Source organism: Centroberyx affinis, unplaced genomic scaffold, assembly GCF_046629955.1.
Source record: "Centroberyx affinis isolate AG114_WGS23_722 - 3 ecotype Tasmania unplaced genomic scaffold, CSIRO-AGI_Caff_v1 ptg003453l_1, whole genome shotgun sequence".
In the NCBI taxonomy this organism is placed as follows: Eukaryota; Metazoa; Chordata; class Actinopteri; order Beryciformes; family Berycidae; genus Centroberyx; species Centroberyx affinis.
In genome coordinates, this window is record NW_027281421.1 from 78,614 (window position 1) to 102,597 (window position 23,984).

At 42.5% G+C, this 23,984-nt stretch overlaps 1 protein-coding gene across 1 annotated transcript in view; it reads right to left on the bottom strand.

The window, feature by feature from the left end:
- Window positions 1–21,012, bottom strand: part of cdk14 (cyclin dependent kinase 14) — a gene marked incomplete at its 5' end in the record, with an annotated part of 71,194 nt that extends 50,182 nt beyond the window's left edge. The window contains 3 exons of the mRNA XM_071539385.1: window positions 6,445–6,568; window positions 15,626–15,688; window positions 20,918–21,012. Coding sequence (XP_071395486.1) covers window positions 6,445–6,568; window positions 15,626–15,688; window positions 20,918–21,012 — 282 coding nt within the window. The remainder of the gene's footprint in view (window positions 1–6,444; window positions 6,569–15,625; window positions 15,689–20,917) is intronic.
- Window positions 21,013–23,984: the final 2,972 nt, after the last annotated feature.

Sequence of the window (23,984 nt, forward strand, 5' to 3'; positions counted from 1 at the left end):
GCCTGTGTGTCCATGTGCGTGTGTGTGTGTGTGTGTGTGTGTGTGTGTGTATCTGTGTGTGTGCGTGTGTGTGTGTGCATCCACCACCTGCCGTCGTCCCAGCTCATTTCCCAACACAAAGTGGACTGTAATGAGATCCGCATTATAGAACACAATCCCAGTCAGGTCATTACCTGCTCTGTGCACAACAACAAACACACACACACATCTCTGTCTCCAATGCTGGTGTGTTATATCCCAGCCTATTTCAGTCAGGTCTCAGGAGTGGGCTGACACACACACACACACACACACACACACACACAAGCACACGCACGTCAATAGCCTTGATTCATCTCATAGACTTCAAAAGACCATCTGCAACCTCCAAACACCCACACCGCAATCAACACACACACACACACACACACACACACGCACGCACACCGGCGCATCCACCCACTCCTCCCAGTGCCGTGGTGAGGCGGTGGGTGTAACGGCACACTGGGGAGCAGCCTCAGCCTGGTCCGGATGCCTCTGACATTCCTCCAGCTCCATTGTCACATTACTTCACTCCTCACACATCATTATCCCAGCAGCTGTTAGGCTACATCCCAGCACAGCAACACAAACTCTTAGAACAACTCCCAGGCAAATATATAGGTGCATGCTCCAGCGCAACACACACACATCAGTGCGCATGCATACCCTTCACCTGCACAGCTCCAAAAGGTCGAAATATTCAGGTATGAGTGCATGGTGGAAGGTGGGAATGCAAGGAATAAATGTGGATATTATGTGTTTTGAATAGCAAGTGTTGTCGTCGTTGTGGGGCTTTCAGAATATATCATGTGTATTGTTTGTTTTTTTTTGCCTATGGCGAAAATGAATAGTATTTTTGGATCCGTTTGCCAATTGTTTTGTTCTTAAAATGGGTAATGTAGGCCTTCAGCTGGTCTATAGACGTTACAAATGCATTTCAGACAACAAGGACCTAATGAAAATGCATAAAAACTAGAAAATTTGAAAGGGTGTGGTCTTTTGAGACCCATTGTTTGTGCCCTCTTGAGGTGACAGACTGTACTACTGTATTTCCTCTAATAGTGGCCGGTAGTCAATTAAAAGCCGGGTCTCCGATAATGGCCGGGGCCGTGGTCGACACAAACAAATAAAGGTCGGCCCCAAACACAGGCCGGGGAAAAAAACAAAGGAAAAAACAACGGTGGATACCGGTAAACTCCTGGTGCCCGTTATACAATGTAACTGTAGTTTGTAGTAACGTACAAGTGCCACAAGATGGCAGTATGCCACAAGACGGCTCGGCCGGCAGAAGTCTCTGGAGCGTGCCGTCGTTGATTACCGTAATTATCAGTAATGCATTGCAGTAACAAAAAAACGGCTACCTAACGAACCCCAACAGAAGCAGAAAAAAAGGAGGTTTCGCACTAAAATATGAGCAAATATACTTATCAAACAGAGGAAATTCAAAATAAAGGCCTGTCTCTAATATAAGCCTGCTTCCAATAAAGGCCTGGTACCCTCTGCAGTTGAGGTAAATAAAGGCCCGGGCCAATATTAGAGGAAATATGGTATATGCACATGATTTTGCCAAGACGCCGCTGCCCAACAGCACAGCAGCATATTCCTCAGTGAGTAGCAACCTAAATGAGAACTCAGTTAACTTAGCTGCTATTGCATGCTAACTAAGCAGTCTGTTAGCTACCAACTAGCTAGCTACATTTTTTAATTTCTTCATTAGCAAACGCAAGCTAGTTAGCTAAAGTTTAGCCAACTGCATGCACAGCAAAGCTAAACTACTTTTTTTTGTCTTGGTACTTTTAGCTCTATGTCAAATTGTCCTCCATCAGTTAGCTAGCTAGCTAACATTAACCCAATTGGATCTCTCTATAGTATTGCAGTCCACAGCAGATAATTTAATAATGCAATGCTACACCTCAACAACACCATAAAAATGGAGTTGAGTCCACTGGGGCTTGTCAAAATTAGGACTATAGCACTGTATAGTGCGCACAACTCAGCAATGTTTACGACATTGTTGAGTACAACATCAGCTAAACGGCTAAACTGTGTCGGTCACAGTGGGAGCCTTCATCAAGTCAGTCTGAAGTGAAGTGAGACTGAGAAAGGAAGAGGTTAGCCCGGCTAAGAGGCTAAGCTGGCAGCATTGCTGTGAACAAAGACAATCAGGGAGAACTAGAAGAGAGCCGCCGCTGCCTCTCTGCTGAATGAACCGCGATTAGCAGAGCTGTAGTGTTGGCCCGCGGCCCATTCACTGGCACTGGATAAGACACAACTCACTTAGTACCCCGAGTGAGATATTCACAGCTGACTGACTGCTGCATGCCACTTGAGACAGAGCACGCACACACATACACACACACCCTTGTACTTCTATTCTTATGTGGCCCTTCCATTGACCGCATCCATTCCCTAACCCTCACCACTACATGCCTAACCTTAACTCTGATGATGAACTAGCCCCTTGAAGATGTGAGGACCAGCAAAATGTCCTCACTTCACAAAAATGTCCTCACTTTGCAGGTCTAAAACCGGTTCCCACAAGGATATAAGAACACACACATGCTCCTGCTGCCACAAGGAGTGCACATTGTGGTCACTCAGTCGCACGCGAAACGACTTCAGCCTTGAGACAATTCTCTGATGACAAGGCCCTAATTATAGCAGCGTATGAAACGGCAAATGACCACTGCTCATGCCTCATGCACTTCAGAGCCTTATGAGAGCATGAATGTGTCCCTGGTTGTAATGAGGCTGCTGACAGGCCGCTTGTGTGTGCGCTGAAAGGCTGAAGCAACGCCATATGCTGCCAGTTGCCGTCGCCCACCTGGCACATCAGCAGCGGTCAGTGACCAGAAACCCTATCGCAAAATGACCATCCTGTGTGTGTGTGTGTGTGTGTTCTTGTACTTCCATCCATGTGAGAACCAGGTTGAGTTTTAGACGTTCTGAGGGCTTTTCTTGCCAAAATGTGTCCCAGTAAATAAGTGAAATGTACTTTACAGTCATTTTTTGCCCAACCTCCCTCTTTTTTGAGTAGTCATAGTCAGTGTTCATGTCATATGGGAAAAAGCAGAAGAATGGTGTGTCATCTTGTTGCTACAAGTTGGAGGCGTCCATGTGTTTAACTCGTTGGAGCACCCACATCCAAAACTATTTTTATGAATTTCGAATGAACCATAAGCGAACGGCAGCAGATATTGCTCACTTTTTGCAAGTAGAATTGATTTTATTGGTATGAATATAACTGAGAATTTTCATTTGTATTATCTTGTTTACACACCTCCGCAATTCATGACAGTATTAGATATCAGAGCCTACAAAAAAATTCCCACATATCCCACTTGTAATTGACCGTATTCACAGGGCAGCCATTTTGACCACTTGGGGTAAGAAACTCTACCTTGAAGACATAAAAATAGCATCATTTTAATACAAAGGTGAGGACAAAACACAGATAAACGGTCACCAAATTAGCTAGCAATCTCGAGAAGAACAACCACAGCGACATTTTGAATTTAGCAGGGAAGTTAGTTAGCTTACTAGCTAGTTAGTAAGCTACTAGCTACCTAGGCTAGACTGTAGCTAACGATAATGGACTAAATATATTAAAATGTAAACATATCCCTCTGGATTCTTGCTCCATTCGTTTCAAATATGTTTTTCAGTGAGGAATCTGTGTAATGATAAATGTTTGTATGATGTATCTTGGTTCAAATCAGGACAGAGCAGGCTGGACTCGACTTTCCCACCCTGAATATTGAAAATGGCCGCCGTGTGAATAAGGTCAATTACCACTAGGAGGTTGGAGAGTTCCTCCTAGTCGGCATCTCATATTTACTGTAAATCCGGCATGCCGTGAACGCAGCATTAGGGACCGACTCAATGCAAGTTCCTCGTAAGGATAGGATTACAAGGATGTGTTCTACTTATACGCAGAAATCACCCCCAACACACTGCTTAGCTGGCTTCAATTAGCTCCGTCCTTGATGTGAACCATGTAGGCTCCTCATAACCCTCATTTGTTTGGTCGTTGTTTGCGCTACTCATTAAAAAAAAAAAAAAAGAGTGTAAACCCGCAGAGGAGCAGAGGGCAGGATCTGGACGGACTCCAAAACCACCAGCGGGGACACAGAGCTCTGGCCACAGTGGCTGACAAGAGATCAGCCCCGCCCTTCTCCTGCTTACTCTGCTAATCTGCCCATCTGTACATCCTATCTACACCTGTAAAGTCAGCTAATACAGTATATTTGGAAGGTGTAGCGTTCTTTAAACACATCCAAACCCCTTCATTTTATACCTGAAATGTCCTTTATTTCTCATTACTTAAACATTAAAGGAATAGTTCACCCAAAAATGAAAATTCTGTCATCATCTCCTCCCCCTCATGCCAGTTGAAACACAGGTGAAGTTTGTCCATATAACACACAAGAACAGGTCCCCATTGACTTCAGTTGTTTTGGAGAAGGCTGCTACCAAGTTGTGCTGGCAGCCTCCCTGTGTGTTATATGGACTAACAAATTTCACCAGTGTTTCATTTGGCATGAGGGTGAGTAGATGATGACAGAATGTTCATTTTTGGGTGAACTATTCCTTTAATTATCCATTAAAAATGACATAGCTTTAAAAAAGTAAGGTTAGTATCATGGGTTTTTAAGGGATTTATTCATGGGGTGGTTCGTGGACACACTATTAATTAAGGGATTTTGTATGACTTTTGTGTAGGTTTACAGGGTTATTAAGTGGAAATTAATGGAAAGTTCATTTCTCTCTGAATTTTACATTAAATTAGAAAGTAAGCAGTCAAACATTAAGGAGTTTAAAGGGGTTTTGATGGGGTCTCCTCCATTAATAACTCCCATAACTCATTTTAAGGGGATTTTGTATGAAAGGTGAATTCATGGAAATGTAATGGTATTTTAAGGGATTACTGGTTCGTAGAGATGCCTAGTCACTTCTGTACATATGTATAGCCTCCTGTAGACCCAGAATTGTTTTTTTTAAATATTTTTGAATAAATCTTCATCTTCATCAACAGAAAACCCAAGGAAAAAGACGCCACACTGTTTGATTGACAGGTGATCTCTGGGAAGTGCAGTGCAGAAACACCACAGCAGTGAAGATGGAGACCCAATAAAAAAAAAATACAATCTGGAGAATTGACACTGTCCCTTTCTCTGTAGCTTCTGCTTCACTTGCCTCTCCGTCTGCCCCCTCTCCATCCCCTCCCTTGTTGCCCCGCTGCCTCTCCGTCTCTCTTGTTTACCCCGACCAGCCTCATGGTCCTCAGCTGTCAGCCTTTAGTATTCCTGCTGCCAAGGCCGGGACCACAGGGAGCCCCAGCCAACACACACACACACACACACACACACACACACACACACAGCACAACCTTCACCTTCCTTGTTTGGCATCCAAACTGGTTCCCTCAGGCAAAGACTGATTTTGCGTTATGTGTGTGTGTGTGTATGTATGTATGTGTGTGTGTATGTTTGTTGATGAGTATAGCTCCAACAACAGCCTAATAAGCCTGGGATTTTCACTCTTCCTCATTTGGTATTTTGTCCATTATTCTCCCCTTCTTATTTCCCTTGCAGTAATGTTTTTCCACTAATACAGGGTTTGCATTATTGATGAGCAAACCCCCCCCCCCACCCCCACAAGCCTCACCCACCCCTCCCCCCGTCTGAGCCAAGGGATGGAGGAGATGGAATGGGGTGGTGAGATGGAAGAGATGGAGGGGTGGAAGAGACGAGGGCTGGTGAGACGGAGGGATAGAGAAAATGGAGGAGATGGAGTGGTGGTGGTGAGATAGAGGGCTGGGAGAGATGGATGGATGGATGGTGTGTGTGTGTGTGTGTGTGTGTGTGTGTGTGTGTGTGTGTGGGGGGGGGGTTACAGGGAGCTGGATGGTTTGTTTCCTCTTTGTCTGCCCCCCCACACAGGATGCCAGTCAGGCCATGTGGGCAGTATTTACTGAGCTGGGCACCAACCATGGATCCAGGCCATATGGTGCCGCTTCACACACACACAGCCACACACACACACACACACACACTAGGGTTTGACTAATGTGGGTTATTCAAGGCCACTACTCTTTGGATTGAAGTTGTCCAATCCCCAAAATGGCAAGTGCTTTCCCAAGAATTGTATTCTTGTCAGGGTGGAAAAGCCTCAGAAAAAGCATTTATTAAGTAAGTAAGTTAAGGTTAAGGGCTTCCCATAGACATCCAGTGTACTGATCAATTGTACAATCAAACCACACTATATCCATCATATGACAGGTGGGTGAAAATGACTGTCTGGTATCCAATTTTTAATAAAAAGCCAATATCGCCCTTATATATCTGTCTAACCCTAAAACACAGACACTCTCTTACATCTGAAAAACACACAAAAGAGGCTCCGTGGCTCCATCCTACTCACCGAAGTCGGCTAGTTTGAGCTCTCCAGTGTCGCTGATGAGCAGGTTTTGGGGTTTGAGGTCGCGATGAAGGATGTACCTCTGGTGGATGTAGGACAGTCCTCTCAGCAACTGGTACAGGAACAGCTGCGAAGGGAAAGTACAATTTGTATATGAGTACAAATTCAGCACAACATACAGTATCTCTATGGACAAAAAAAGCATGGTGAATGGCTACTGACCTACATACATGTGATCCAATTGCCCTTCAGTCATAATAAAGACTCATTTGATAAGAAGGGCCTATGTATCCATCATCTTATGGATATATTCTATAAATATCAATATCTAATCTTTACCTATCTCTGCCTATATCCACACCCCTGTAGTTGAGTCATTACCATCTGGCACATTAAACTGAATGGGAGTTCAGCTCACCAAGGTGTGAAGAAACCTATCCATCATTAAAGCAGGGTTGTGCCTTCATTCCGATCTGAACAGGCATGAACTCCAAAAGTCAATTACAATTAGCGCAATAAAGCCCCTCAAAGACCATCTTCACCACACACACACACATACACACACACCAACATCAATAGTGACCCATCAACCCAGAACACACCCATCATTTCCTTCACTTGGAGTATTGACCAGCGATCAAACAGATAGCTGTCATTACACCACCCATCTGATCTCACACCTCTATTACTCACAGTGACCACTTCATTGGCAGGTTAGGGGGCAAATCAATACTAGATAAAAATCTATTCACAATACCGCAGCATGTGTGACGTCTCTATATGCTTTCATGTCTTTATGTCGGTTGTACAGTGATTGTTTTTTGCAATGAGGTCATGGTTTACAATGGGTTTTGTGCACAGTGACGGGATTTGAAAAGCCGATATTTCATAGAATATTGCAATATTTTCTGCAATACCAAATATCGTATGATGTAATTTTGAAGAAATAAAATCAAATCAAAAATTTTAAAAAGCGAGAAAAAAACCCAACTAGAAATCTGATGTCATTTGGAGCAAATAAAATAAAATAATAAAAAAAAAATAGAAATTTGATGTCATTTCGAAGAAACAAAAATTTAATGAAAAAAAGAAAGAAAGAAAATTGGAAATTTGATGTAATTTAGAAAAAAACACAAAAAACAAAAAATGCCCAACTGCCCATACACGATATTTTGGCGGGACAGCATCGCAAAATCGAATTTTGGATATCGCCCATAACAATTTCATATTGCGAGGATGTCATAGAAAACCGTGGAAAAGAAGAGAAAAAAGTGATAGCAGAAACGTAGGAGCGTGGAAGGCTTTGGCCTCCCTCTTACTTGCGATACATATTTATTATGGCTAGATCGATATATCAGTAAATGCCGATATATGGGGCTGGTATTGGCCTTCTATTAAAAACCAGGTATCAACGAGTCAGTATTATCCACCTCTGATATAATGGATATGACGCAGTTTGTTTGATTACGTATTTATTGTGGCACTGATTAATATTTCACTTATTTTCTTTGGGAAGCCATTTGGATCAGATTCCACAAGAGCATGCCTACGTTTTATCGGCTTTTGAAAAATCCATATCGGTGGAACCCTAATATTTCCCCAGGTCCAGCGTGACTTTAAATGTTTTGTTTTCGAGCCTCTGAGACTCGGCCGCTCTTTCGTTTCCCTGCGCACATCAATCAACAAATAATGAGGAGTGTACATTCCCTGATCTTCAATTCCGACGCTCCCCTCTCCTTTCTCTCCTCTCGGCGATACTATCGTCTCGGCCAATTAGGCAGATTGAAGCGCCGCGGAGTCCAATCAGGGATCGGCCTCGTCTGGCATCTGGAGTCACCGGGTCAACAGTTTACTATTCCTCAACTCGGCTGGCGAGAGGCGGAACAGCGGTGCCGGAAATTAGCATTGGGGGAAATGTGTGTTTACTCATGTATATCAAACGCACTCGTGAGAAGCCCTGCCTTGTTAAGAGTGCGACTGCACGGTAATAAAAGAGAGGAAAAAAAAACCAAACACTTGTTTATTCTCTTCTCTCCGCTCCTCGATTCAAACATCAAAACCTGCTTGAAAGAAGCTTTTTTTTTTTTTTTTTCTATTTGGCTCGGAAACAACTCCTTTTTGCATAATGATATTTGAGGAAAGTGAAGCGCGGAGAGGGCAGGATAACAGTTATTGACTGTTTTGACATTCGTAATATGTTTTGTTCTCGAGACGGACCGATCGCGAGTTAAATTATGCAGGACGCATCAATAATTGGACAGACTTGAACTCAATCCCGCGCTTCAAATGAAAGGGAAAAGCCGTATGTTGCAGTAGGGAGATTTACAGATAGGCACGCTCTGTGGAAATGCCCTCTCTTCTTTGTTAGTAGTCAGAGTAACAGAGGCTCAACGCGGTCAGCAGTGGCCATTTGGCTCGCCGACAGATCCGACATCTGCTAGTAGACAAGCTCACCCGACTATAATAAGCGACTATGAGCTGTCCATCTGGCTAAAGGTACTGAAAGGAACCCTGCGGATGAAGGCGTAGCTGCACCGATTAAGTCGGCTGGAGAGGCTGAGCGAGGGGAGAGCAAAGCGATGCAGACATCCAGAGAGAAAAGAAAAGAGGAGAGGAGAGGGAAAAAAAATGATTTCACGTGAAGGAAAGGTAGCTGTGGTGAGAGGCGGAGGTAGTGGGAGGGGAGTCGATAGCGGCCGGGTCGATAGGCCTGCTGCCCCCGCCGATCCCAGCCGAGAGGAGGAGGAGTCAGAGGTGAGGAGAGGATGTTAACTGTACAGAACAAAGCAACATCTCCTTTTAAGGGCATATACACTATATAGACCCGAAATAGTGGCAGAAAGTGACAGTTAGCGGTATCAGGTGTCAATTTACAACATAGGAATATGGATCATCTGGACGCCTTCTCCAATTATTTTAACGGTTTGCCAGCAGAAGACAGGTCGTCTTACACTAATAAGCTAACCCTTAGCATTGGGGTGAGGTTTCCTGACCCGTACTCACTGTCGGGTCAGTGGGTCCAACTAAAAGGCCAAAGTTACAGTGGCCGGACATCTTTGTATACCTTGTGGAAAAACCCAGCGTCTATACGAAAGCAACCCGACAAGATAGTGATGGTTAGCTGAACAGATGCTATGGTTAGCTAGCTAACAAGCTGACATGATCTAAACGCAAAATCAGTCAGATGTATCAGTTATGAAATTAACCATATCTATCCCATATTGTTAAGACGGCCAAGTCATAAGTTTAGTTGTTGTTGCCAAGACCAGAGGATCTCTAGAATGGCTGCTAGTCACCTAAAAAGTTGTGTAACGCAGTGGTTCTCAACGTGGGGTCCGGGGACCACCAGGGGTACCTTGATGGAGGTTCCAGGGGTCGCCCGCAAATTAATGAATTGTTAAACTTCAGCATTATTTCATTTACAAGAAGTTAGAGAATTAGGAAATGTAGAAGAATGACTGTTTTGATCATAGTTTCTCTGTTATCTCTCTATCTACAGTACAGATAGTCATGGAATTCTGGATAAAATCATATCTAGCAATAAAAATATTCTCAGATTTGGGTCAGAGAGACAAAAACTCATCAAATGGGGGTCCGTGGCCCTAATGTGGACTCAATTAGCGGTCCTTGATATGAAGAAGGTTGAGAATCACTGGTGTAACGTGAAACTAGCTGACAATATACAGCAAGAGCTAAAACACATATTGATGGTTCTGCAGTAATTGGAAGGGAAGACCCTTAAAAGAGAGTTGAAATCCTGCTCTGTGTATGTGTGTGTGTGTGTGTGTGTGTAATCATAAGGCATGATTAGTTTTGCTCACTAATTGGTTCCCAACTGCGGGAGAAATAAGCTCTGTGATGGTATTTGATCGGGCATTAGCATAATATATCACCTGAGGAGTGACCCTACTGCATGAACAGCAATCCATCATCAGCGTGCGAATCAACACACCCGCCATCTCCCTAATGATGAAATAGTTATTGCCATCACGCTCATTGCAAGCACAGCTCCGGATCAAGATAAGCATTATGAAAAGACGGCGTGCATTGGATCGGGCTCCGTATTATCTATCAGCGAAATGAAGTCAAGTCTAGCTCCTTTTGTCTGATGTTCCCATTCATTCCGCAGCGAGGTATGAGGCAATGCATCAAAATGACAGCGGCACACTGGGGTTCTGTACGCAAGTTTGACTAGGACAAAAACAAAGTAAAGCAACAAAGAGCACAGGAGAAAAAGGACATGAAAGATGTGTATTCAATAAAACATTCAAATGCAATGTTCATACCGAAACACTGGAGTCTCATTTATTCAGCTTTCAGGCACTTTGGCACGAAGACTGACTGATTTGGGACAAAAAAGGAAGCCGAAAAAAAAAAAATGTATTCAGATACCTGTGCTCTATGTTTGTATTCAAACCATAGCAATAATGTACGTGTAAAATCAAGACTCACACAGCAAGGCTGAATTCAACATTAACAATGACTCTCACAACAGAGGTGCAGCCCAAAATGCGAACCTACGGACTCATTGAGAAACCTCCGAAGTAGCGTTTTGCTGAAAAGGGGGTAAAAGTGGTGAAGTCAGTGAGGGAGAGATAAAATAAAGGAGTGTTAAATGGAGTGAAAAGGGGCTGCCATCTGCCAGCTAGCGCGGTGAGACCGCTTATCTGTTCCAGAAAGCATCTGTACAGTGTTGTCCTTAATGGGCTGAATCAAGAGTGCACATCAACCTGCACTCCTGTACTGGCCACTAAGGACTATGATAATGTACCAGATATGGATAGAATCGTCTTTGGCATTGGCTTTATGCTAAGACAGCTTATGTTTTAAAGGTCCCACATGGTGTAAAACAGGATTTCCCTTGTCTCTTTGATTATAAAGGAGTTGGATGGTCTATCTAAACATGGTGAAAGTATCAAAACGCACCAACTAAAAAAAAAAAACGCCAACTAAATCCACACAATCCATATTAGAAAAGCAACTTTTGTAAGAAATAATAGACTCACAAAGTGTTTTTTTTCAAAGCGGTTGAGCGGGTTGTCATTGTTTATTACCGGAGAGTTTTCCCTACCTGTAGCTGCCTGGCTGCAGTGTCTCACGTTTCACTCTTGAAACGGTTAGCCAATCGGAACAGAGGGGTCGTTAATATTAATGAGCCTTAAAGACACAGCTACAGAAACGGTATTGGCGTCTATGATTCAATTCATACTACCACCAAATTGGTTCTGGATATAGAGTTAGACTTAAACTCTTTTTATTTACTTGATGCCATGCCAGATCTAACACTGGACTGAAAAATTCTGATTATCAATTGCTATAGCCTAACATATTTTTTAATATATATTGCTGTTTTGGAAAAAGGAGTCACATCCAGCTTTTAGTGTTCTAAAAGCTGTATCATCTCTTAAATCTCTTCTTAACACAAACTTTTATCGTAAAGCCTTTTTATAACTTTTGATTATTCATTTCTTAACCCTGTTGCCTTGCCTGTTATTTTATTTAATTTGTTGTTATCCCTATGACTGGATCTGTTTACCTCACCTTTTTGCTTTTTTGTGTTTTATTCTTATCATGATATGTTTTTGTTTTATTACTTTTATCTCACTGATCTGTTGTTCTGTCCTTTGTTCTTTTATCTCTCTTGATTGTGACGCACTTTGTGATTTGATTTTGTTTGTGAAGCACTTTGTAACTTTGTTTTGAAAAGTGCTATATAAATAAAGATTATTATTATTGGACAAACAAACAACAAAACCATGGTTCTATTTTTCAAGGCCTTTGGTCTCCATTGATATCATATTGAGATGGTTTCCCTAATACCCAACTAAAATAGCCATTGTATTATATGTTTCCTCCGTCTTCTTTCTTCCTTGGACTACCTGCCATCGAGTTTCCGTGGGTGCTTCTTCCCAATTGTGTATGTGAGAGCCTCAAATGGAGACGTGTGTATATATGTACATATTTTTGTGTGCATTTACAGGTACACCCGCTTTTTAGGAGCTACACTTTAGATTTATCTTCTACGAGTGATTATATAGAGTGCTGTGGGAGGGTGTTTGTCCTCTGTTCATATGGATGTTTTCTTCTTTCTTTGATTCTATTTTTGTGAAGGAATTTCTTGTATTGCTTTATTGCATTGTGATTGATATTCTGCGCTGGATTTTTTTATTTCTCTCTGAGAAACTGGGAAACTCTCTGAGAAACTCTCTTACTGGTCAATACATTCCCACCAAACATTTTGACATTGAATATATGTTCATACGATGTTGAAAACGTGTGTAAATATAGCGGCAAAATGAAAGTTGAGACACCATCAGTAGTCGTTCCATAGCTGCTACCTACGTTTTGTAAAATCGAAACCTAAATATCTTTCTGGTATCACTTCAACAGCTGCTTTAATATGAATTTCTGCCATGCATTGTTTTGTTCGGTTCGATATTGAACTTGGCCGCCTCCTGCATGTCGCCCTCCATCAAAAGCTTGCTGGGATTACCTCTCCTTGACATTAGCGTGACAAATGACATTGATGACTGATGCGGTAACTGTAGCTTCCCTTGTAATGTAATTGTAAAAGCAAATGCTACCTGCTGTTTGGCCTGCAGACATGGTTTGCCGTGGGTGTCGAGTTTCCCCATTGATCTGTTGAGATGTCATTGGGAGATGGCCATTCAGCTGACTGCATATAATCTAATAAGCAGACCACTTCACTGGCAGCGTGGATGAGGTCATACTCACTTGTGCTCAATTGTAGCAACACTACTGACAAACTGTAGTCTGGTAAATGAGGCACGGAAAGGTAACAGTGCTGCACAAACTGATAGTTTCCAATAGATTTTACTAAGGATCATCTAGTTCAAGCAGTAACTGAAGTTTTCATCTTGATACACATGCACACACACACACACACACATTGTTCTCTGGTCCTTGACCAATAATTATATTAGCAGTGAACGTCTGAGTGTCTCTAAATGTTAATTTGAGCCGGCACCAGTCGACACACTAATAGCTTTTATGTCCCTGATTAGTAAATTGGAGGATGGGTGAGCAACTACACTTCCCTCACAGTCAATCCCAAAATGCACTAATGAAGAAAATTAAGCAGTTGCAACCCTGTCCACTCCTTGCTGTGAGCTTATTAACCAGCTAAACTCCTCATTTTATACAGAAAATCTGGTTGAAGAAGAGTAGGACATCAAAGACGGTTTGGGAGTGGGGAGTCTATCAAAGTAGTTTTTGATACCAATTGGTGAGACCTTCCTCCACACACACACACACACACACACACACACACACACACACACACACACACACACAGTCTCTTGATATCCATTATAGTGGGCTTGTTTTCCTGTCAGCAAATACATCATTAGGCCTCCTCCCTGCTGTCTCCTCTTTCTCCCATCACCAGTTTGTTTTACTAACATTGCTCTCAGTCTCCGCTATTATATTAGGCCTACGCATTTTAAAGAATGTTAAGTGCTTACAGCCTTCATTTGGATATTTGTGGAGTGCAGTGTGTACATCCACTTAACTCTATTAGTCTGATAATACGCAAGTTCAAGATGAGGACAGAAGGGAGAAACTGCAAATAACAGAATTATTGCCATTTTGTACCAGCCTACGCTGCTCTTTCTCTATCACACTGTCCCAGACTCGTTACCCATGCATACTGTCGACCAATTACAGCATTTATTAACATCTGGGTATATGCAGTGTCATTTATACTGGGAAGTAGACTGGATTTCAGTTTGATTCTGGCCAACCCTGACCAATATTTTGGGAACCTTAACATTAAAATGCCCTTTATTAGACAACACCGTGAGATTGGGAAATGCGATTCTATGCACTGGACCATTAAATTGACTGTATTTTACGGTAGGTAGTTCCAGTAAAGCCTGCATTACATGGCTGCACAGGGACAAAGCCACACGAGCACTATCAAACATGTTTACAGATTAAGAATCACAACCCAGGCGTCTCGCCAATAAGTGGCAAAGTCAGCGAGAACCCAGCAACACCCCACTCCGCTCTCTCGGAATAATCCTAAATTATTCATGTGAATCTCAATGAGGCAGCTGTCAACAGGAAAGAAAGAAATACATATTACTTATGTAAATCCTTGGTGACAAAAGGTATGAGCTGTTACATAACGGACGCAGCCTGAACTGTCACCCTGCCGCATGACGGCACATCCCACCATCCCACCCCCCATGGCCTCATTCACTCTATCAGCCCACTTTCTACCTGTGAGTGTGTGTGTGTGTGTGTGTGTGTGTGTGAAGCTATAATGTTACAGCAGAACGAAATGGTCTAAGATTACAGAAATCCAGCTTTACCAACACAAAATTTTGTGAAATGAGGATGAAATCCGTTTACATGTCATTAAATTTCCTTAAAATGAGGATGAACTCCGATTACGTGTTGCTAAATTTCATGAAATGAGGATGAACTTCGATTACGTGTTGCTAAATTTCATGAAATGAGGATGAACTCCAATTATGTGTTGCAAATTCTTGTGAAGTGAGGATGAAATCCGTTTACATGTCACAAAATTTCCTTAAAATGAGGATGAACTCTGATTATGTGTTGCAAAATTTTTTGAAATTAGGATGAAATCTGTTTACATGTTGCGAAATTTCCTTAAAATGAGGTTGAACTCCGATTACATGTTGCTAAACTTCGTGAAATGAGGATGAACTCCGATTATGTGTTGCAAAATTTTGTGAAATGAGGACAAAATCCGATTACATGTTGGTACATTTCGTGAAATGAGGATGAACTCCGATTGTGTTGCAAAATTTTGTGAAATGAGGATGAACTCCAATTATGTGTTGCAACATTTTGTGAAATGAGGATGAAATCCGATTACATGTTGCTACATTTTGTGAAATGAGGATGAACTCACAAATTATGTTAAGGTGATGTCCCTCCACCACAAAAGCATTGTGTGACAATAGCAAGAATTGGACATGCCATTTTCACGTGTTCATCACATGAAAACGTTAGGTTAACTTTCGGCAACTAGAACAATTTGCAAAGATTAGAAGAAGCTTTCGGTTAAGGTTAAATAAATAAAACGTCACTTCACTCCCAGTAGAAAATGTCCTGTCATGAGTTGGGAATTGAAATTGTCGTGTTCATTTCACAAAATTTTGCGAGACCAGGCTGGCTAAACATACTGTACCTTCACATTGTCCGGATGGAGACCGCCGGGGTGCTTGTCCATGTACTGACACAGGTCTGTATGCTGTGAAATCAAAGAGAAACAGAACAATGTTAATTTAGTCATATTTTCTAGGTTTCGGGCTGATAATCGGTAACATCGAATATCGCAATATTTCATGAATATCGCAATATTTCCCGCAGTATCGAATATCGCCCCAGCCTAACATTTCCATTCTAAATCCTAATTCCTTCTAGCTATCTGAGAACTACCAGGTAACTGTGCACTGAAAAAGTGAAAGGAGGTATAAAGACTGAAACATTAGCTGCTGCAGTGCTCTGGATGTCATGTCAGTGATATGTGATGTAGAAAACTTCCAATTACAGCCCTTGATCCATTAAGGTAAAAGGCCCAGACGAGAACAGAGGAGGACATGTCATCGTGGTTTATTGTTGTTGTCTGAATGTCACTGGGGCAGACGTAGAAAAAAAATCAATCGGTGTAGTTCTTTGCCATTCCGTACACATCCCCGCCTCTCCCTCCCTGACAAAACATCTGCGTTCAACACGACTGGAGGATTACATCCGGTCTATATCAATGTGTGGTGAAAATGGACTCGGAGGCTTGGCAGAGCTGGTGAGGAAAGAGGAAAAATGCGGCATTGCGCGTCCTATGGGGAAAACGGTTCAAAGCAACAACTTGGAAGCGCTCTTGCGTTCAGACTCTTTTGAAGCCGTCAAGACGGTACGATTGAAGTTTTCTGTAGACTCCGGCTGCTCCTGATCAGCTTTTTCACGCTTAACACACATGAACCGCGACGATATATTGGAGTTCATGTTTTCTAGTAGCGTTTACCATCTGGAAGCCGAGGTGAACAGTATTTTCTAGTAGTATTTACCCTGTGAAATCTGAAGTGTACAGTATTTTCTAGTAGTATTTACCCTGTGAAATCTGAGGTGAACAGTATTTTCTAGTAGTATTTACCCTGTGAAATCTGAGGTGAACAGTATTTTCTAGTAGTATTTACCCTGTGAAATCTGAAGTGAACAGTATTTTCTAGTAGTATTTACCCCGTGAAATCTGAGGTGAACAGTATTTTCTAGTAGTATTTACCCCGTGAAATCTGAAGTGAACAGTATTTTCTAGTAGTATTTACCCCGTGAAATCTGAGGTGAACAGTATTTTCTAGTAGTATTTACCCCGTGAAATCTGAGGTGAACAGTATTTTCTAGTAGTATTTACCCCGTGAAATCTGAGGTGAACAGTATTTTCTAGTAGTATTTACCCCGTGAAATCTGAGGTGAACAGTATTTTCTAGTAGTATTTACCCCGTGAAATCTGAGGTGAACAGTATTTTCTAGTAGTATTTACCCCGTGAAATCTGAGGTGAACAGTATTTTCTAGTAGTATTTACCCCGTGAAATCTGAAGTGAACAGTATTTTCTAGTAGTATTTACCCCGTGAAATCTGAAGTGAACAGTATTTTCTAGTAGTATTTACCCCGTGAAATCTGAGGTGAACAGTATTTTCTAGTAGTATTTACCCCGTGAAATCTGAGGTGAACAGTATTTTCTAGTAGTATTTACCCCGTGAAATCTGAAGTGAACAGTATTTTCTAGTAGTATTTACCCCGTGAAATCTGAGGTGAACAGTATTTTCTAGTAGTATTTACCCCGTGAAAGCTGAGGAGAACAGTATTTAGTAGGAAACTCGTATCTCCCATCTCTTCCGTATGACATGAATGCAGCATTGCCCTGGTCTACACTTCAGCACTGTTTTGCTAGCAGAACTCAGGGTGGAGGAGGCGGAGGCTCTGGGGGTCACACTGATATTTACAATCACCCACTGCTGCTCGCACCCCCAGTGTTTCCTTTCCTGAATAATTCACACAAACCGCTCAAACCGGCTTCAGACATGCCTGTCCGTCTCTCCATCTCTCTCTCTCCATCTCTTCTCCCTTTTTATTTCGTCTCTCCATCTCTCTCGTCCCATCCCCCCCCCCCCCATCCTTTTCTCTCCCTCGCTCGTTCGCCCTCTCCCTGTCAATCATCATTAGCGACGAGAGGAGAGAAAAAAAATGAATTGATTTCGCTCGCTTGAAAAAGCCCTCTGTATGTAAAAGAGCCCGGGCTGACATTATAGGGCTGAACACAAGAAGATGGATCAGCGTGAAACCAGCGGTCCACAGCAACACAACGTCCACAGCTTGACAATTTTCCATTTCAGTCAAATAAACACTCCCCGCCATGTTGCATGTTACATATTCATAAATGGAAAAAGGGAGAGATTCCTCTTATTCAAAGGCTTGTGAATTCAAAAAATATCCATATTGTTGATGCGATATGGCATTCTTAATGCATATTCATCACTTGTCTGAAATAGAAATTGACTGATGGCTTGTTGAATACAGATATTTTTGGACTGAAGCTGCCGATTTTATGACCAATATTTAGCATCTTTATATTTGGCCATTTCCATCACTTACAGAAAACCACATGCATTTCACAAGTGGAAAATCCCATGTGGAACACATGATTTACACATGGGAAATGTGTGGTTCTGGAACATTTTCAGGTGCTCCACATGGGATAACATGTGTACACATGTGGAAAAAACATGTTATCACATGGGAAATTCATGTGGTTTTTCTGCAAGGGATGGCCAAAAAAAATCGAGGGGGGTCTGGCTGCAGAGCTCCACTGTCAGGCCAATCTCCGCTGTCAGGCCCACTCCACACTCAGGTCTCTTCTTCGTCAGTTATTTTGAACTCCCACTTCCCTCTCAAGCTGAAGTTCTGTGAAACTCGCCACAATTTCATTTCCAGTCTTGTCGCCGAAGCGCATTTTCTTTTCAAAATAAAAGCCCCGCGAGGCTGCCACAAAAAACACGGTTGTGAGTGATGAAATCTCCCTAATTAATGATGTAGCAAAATGTTTAAGGGGACAATGTAGGCTGTTTCATGACTGTCTTATGATTTGGGGATAGTGCTAACTGGGAGAGATGTAATATCAGAACAATAGAAGTTGCAGGAGATATCTCATCCTTCCCCTCCGTTTCTAGCTGAAGTTTTCATTCATTTTGTTTACTGCTTGTTTTCATTCATTCATGCATACACTTAATTATTCACACGTACAAAAAAAACCTACAACCTACAACAACGTCGGACTGAGTCATTCAAATTAGCCGACAGAAAAAAGATAGTAGTGGCACTGTCCTGACAGCGGAGGTAAAGAGCAATTAAAAAAACTGACGATGAAGAAGAACGTTGGGCTGCGTCATTAGAATGAGAGAAGAAGAGACCTGAGCGTGGAGCTGGCATGACTCCTTGGCCAGACAGTGGAGGTCTGCAGCCAGACCCTTTTGGAAAAAATCCCCCAAGAATTCTATTTTTATCAGTGTGGAAAAGCCTCTGAACAGTATTTAGACCATCATTGGACACTAAAACTTTACATCTATAATAAAACATTCATGCATACTTGTGTGGAATTTGATCAACATCTCATTAGAATCAATTTGGGTTAAGGGCTTCCCATATAGACAACCAGTGCAGTTTTGATCAATTCTACAATAAACATGTAATGAATCAAACTGCATCACACACTGTACAACCTATGCATGTATGCCTAGCTGACTTATCACTTCCAACAAACTTGAGTACATCTGTGCAAGTTAGAGCTAGTTCATTATGTCAAACAGGGAGGAGTTCATGTGGAGCGCTGAGCATTAACTGACCTCCCTCCCTGGATATCAAGGCCTGTTTGAACTCCAAAGCCAAGATGGATCTCCGCTGCCCTGCTCCTCATTAGCGCCCCACAGCCATCTAAACCACAACCTTAACCCCGCTGAGCTCCTCTCCCAGCCCCCCCTAACTACTGCACCTCTGACATGTGCTATATCTACCAACAGGGGGCATCGCGCTTGTTATTTTTCACACACGCAAACATTTTTTTTAAGAAAGCTGAGTAAGCGTATTCTGGAGGAGAGATCTGGCCTTGCCGGGCGTTTCAAGATCAAAGATTGGCCTACATATGAATGCGGCTGTGAAAAATGGTGATTACTTTTTTACATATGAGAGGAGAACATGGTGGATTTGGACTGATCTGAACCTAGAAATAGCATTAGTTATTCCTGTCCTTATGCAGCATTCATGGGTAACACTTTACAATAAAGGTCACTAAGTTAAGGGTTAGTTAATGCTTAATAAGCACTTATTAATTAACAGTTAACTAATGTGTCTGGTAATCATTTACTAATGGTGTTCATGTTAACTAAGGTATTAATTTATAGATTATTTAATAGTCATCTTTATAAACTATTACCTACTACCTTAGTTAACATGAACACCATTAGTAAATTACATATTATTTAACTGTTAATTAAGGGTTAGTTAATGCTTATTAAGCATTAACTAACCCTTATAAAGCATTAACTAACCCTTAACTTAGTGACACTTATTGTAAAGTGTTACCCATTCATGTCCTATGGGAGTAACCGTTGGAAATGGAATGACTTGAAAGTTCAAAGCAAAAACCTGGGAGTGTTGTTTGAAGCCGTGATTGACGTTTTCTGCAGACTTCGGTTGCTCCTGATCAGCTTTTTCACACTTAACACACATTAACTTAGTGATGAGACATTGGAGTTCATGTTTCACAGCAAACCAGACATTGCCGAGTTGATGCCAGGTAGTATTTACCATGCGAAAGCTGAGGTGAACGGTATTTTCTAGTAGTATTTACCACCTGAAGGAAGCTCGCATCTGCCATCTTTCCGATGAACGCAGCAACAGAAGAACCCATACTGCTGTAGCTGTCCACAGCATTTGACAGGACAGTTGTGGAAACCTACTAAAACAGTGTGCTTCCAATAAAATGGCCGCCTGGCCTCCAGCTCTGGGCATAAACACACATGCCAACGGTGGTGGTTATGGCTGCCATCCTACGGCACCAAGCTAAGGCTGGAAAAAGCCGAGCTCGAGTCTCGCTTTAACAGACATTCTTAAACTGTCCAATAAACAAGAGCGCATCAATCAAAGCATCCGGAGCTCATGTTTCTGCGGGCAGAGTATTAAAAACTGAAACTCAATAACCGAGCAGACGCCGAGGTCAAATCAATCAAACCGGGAACACACATGAACGCCGACCTCCTTTCCGTTTATAAAACTGCGGCTTCTTTTTTCCTTTTGAGCGAACACTAAAAACAGATTCCCGGAGCTAATTTCAGACTCGGTACGGTCCGCCCAATGCAGGGCCCCGGGTGGGTGATCTCAGCGCCGGCATTGTGTGCAGCGGGACCAGACGAGGCCGGATCACTCACCACATACTCGAAGACCAGAGTCAGGGTTTCCTTGGTGTGGATGATGTCATGGAGCAGCACGATGTTGGCGTGTTTCAGGCCTTTCAGGAGAGACGCTGCAGAGAGACAGGGACAGAGAAGAGAGACAGAGAGTTGGGATGATCTATGCCGGTGGTTCTCAACGTGGGGGTGCGGGGACCACCAGGGGTCCTTGAGGGGGTTCCGGGGGAGTCCCCAGCAAATTGATGAATTGTTAAACTTCAGCATTATTTCATTTACAAGACAATTAGTAGAATGTAGAAGAATGACTGTTTTGACTGTTTGGCCATTTCCATCCCTTACAGAAAACCACATGAATTTCACATGTGGAAAATCCTATGTGGAACACCATGACTTGCACATGGGAAATGTGTGGTTCTGGAACATTTTCAGGTGCTCCACATGTGATAACATGTGTACACGTGTGGAAAAACATGTTATCACATGGGAAATTCATGTGGTTTTTCTGTAAGGGATGGCCAAAAAATCCCCTAAGAATTCTATTCTTGTCAGGGTGGAAAAGCCTCTGAACAGTATTTAGACCATCATCGGAAACTGAATTTTATATCTATAATAAAACATTCATGCATACTTGTGTGGAATTTGATCAACATCTCATTAGAATCAATTTGGGTTAAGGGCTTCCCATAGACCAGTGGTTCTCAACGTGGGGTCCAGGGACCTCCAGGGGTCCTTGAGGAGGTTCCAGGGGGTCCCCAGCAAATTGATGAATTGTTAAACTTCAGCATTATTTCATTTACAAGAAGTTAACACAATTACAGAATGTAGAAGAATGACTGTTTTGATCATAGTTTCACTGTTATCTCTCTACCTACAATACAGATAGTCATGGAATTCTGGACAAAATCATATCTAATGATATAAATATTCACAGATTCGGGTCTAAGAGACAAAATCTCATCAAATGGGAGTCTGTGGCCCAAATGTGGACTAAATCAGAGCTCCTTGATAAGGAAAAAGCTTGAGAATCGCTGATCTATGCCATCATTAGCGGCATCATTATAATGCAACACGGGCCCTTCTTGCAAGCTCCGCTGAATACAGGGGGGGGATCTGGGCAAAGATTAATACAGAGAGGGATAACAGAGAGGGTGGATTTACCGGTGTGAATTCTCACGTTAATTTGTCAACAACTTTTTTTGTGATTAAAACGGCAACCGGTGAAGAAGGGAGAGAGAGGAGTTTTTAGACGGCGCCTCGGGGGGGGGGGGGGCGAGAAGCTTCTGTGTACTGTCTCCACTGAGGGGGGCTGAGTGTGAACGCTGCAATTAGCGGTAATAGCCGGTTGCTCTAAAAAAAACCCGCCGTGCTGCGAGGAGAAAAGTCGAAAGAATTCACAGATAAAAGTTCGGGTTTCACAGATCTGATCAGACGTTGGCAGTAACACAACTGAAGCCCTTTTTCTCCAGCAATTACGGGAGAGACAAGAAAAAAAAAAATCTGCCGGCAAACAAACAGTCGACAGAAATCGCTTCCGGTTACGGCTACGGTTTCATTAGGGGCGAGAAGCGGCATAATAAGCACCGTTTTTTTTTTGTTTTTTTGTTTTTTATTATGGAGGAGGCCTAAATGGGATTTTCAGACTGTTGCCAATGTGATTAACTTTAGCCGAAGCTGAAGTTCTTTCCAAGGGCAAGGAGAGCTGTGACGGACAGATCTGCCCCGAGAGCCCCGGGGCGAACGACTGCGCGGGGGCCCTTCATGAATACATTCATCCTGCGTGAATACCTAAAGGACGTTAAGGGTGGGGGGGGGGGGAGACACACACACACACACACACACAGATATCAGCAGATCAAAGGCGTAAGCAGTAGGTTAGCGTCGTAGTACCTCAAAAGATACTGTCACCCAATTTAAAGATCCGTGTTCTGCCTTACCCCCCCCTCCCATCCCATCCCATCCCATCCCATCCTCCAACTGATGGGCCTGAGTGACTGCATTTTTAAATCAGCTTGCACACACACACACACACACACACACACACCTGGGTCTCCTCTGCATTGCTTTCTCTAGTGCCGGTCTGTCATTCCGTCCACGTATCGAGGCTGGGAGCTTCCTGCCCAGTAATTGCTGAATTAGTTCAATTTCAAAGTGCCTTTCTGATCCGCTCACAGGGAGAGTTGTGTGTGTGTGTGTGTGTGTGTGTGTGTGTGTATAGGGGGGGGGAGTGCCGGCTGGCCCTCACTTCATCAGCCCTGGATCATACAGATCAAACAGACAGAATCATTTTTTCTCATCTAAATTAAAATGCCAGTTGTTGCCCGTGGAGGTGAGCGTGTCTCTTCTCTTCTCACATCCTCTGACTCGGCTTCAGTTAGCCAGAAGACCAAAGACCCTCGCAGACCTTGAAGCGCTTTATACTGGGAGGAGACGCCGAGTCAGCGCACGCTATGTACTGGAGGTACACACGGGGAACTAGGTGACCGTGGAATGCCTATGAGATGTATGAGCACAGAGCAAAAGTTCAATATTTGCCTTATGGAGTTATGGATCACAGAAACACCACGGCTTTTGATCTTTAACTAAGAAGCACTAGACCAAAGGTGCAAGTGACAAATTACATTAACTCCTCTTACTGTAACTGAAAAGCTTTGTTGTCTAATTTGCATTTATTTATTTATTTTTAGCCTTTTTTCTACCCTACTTGTATATTTATGAGAATTCTAGTGGTTCTCCATAAGCACTACATGTGAAACTGGACATGTTAAACTGCAGCATCAAACCTGTTCAAGCATATGGAGGAAACGTTAACTAACTGTAACATTAAATGTTCAAACTGAACCATGAAAGTAGCTAGTTAACATCCATCCAGCTCCACTATTATTGGTTTGTGTTTGCCTGGTTGTTTAGCTAGCTAGCCTTGCTAGCTAGTTTGCTAGCTAGTAGCTAGCAAAGAAAGAAAGATCAGTGTAATAATAATGGGGATGGGCATTTTCAATGTTTTATCAAAGATTGGATAATAACATACATTTCAGAATCTCATTTTTAGAGTGCTCAACATACTCTATAATATGTACTATAAAATATG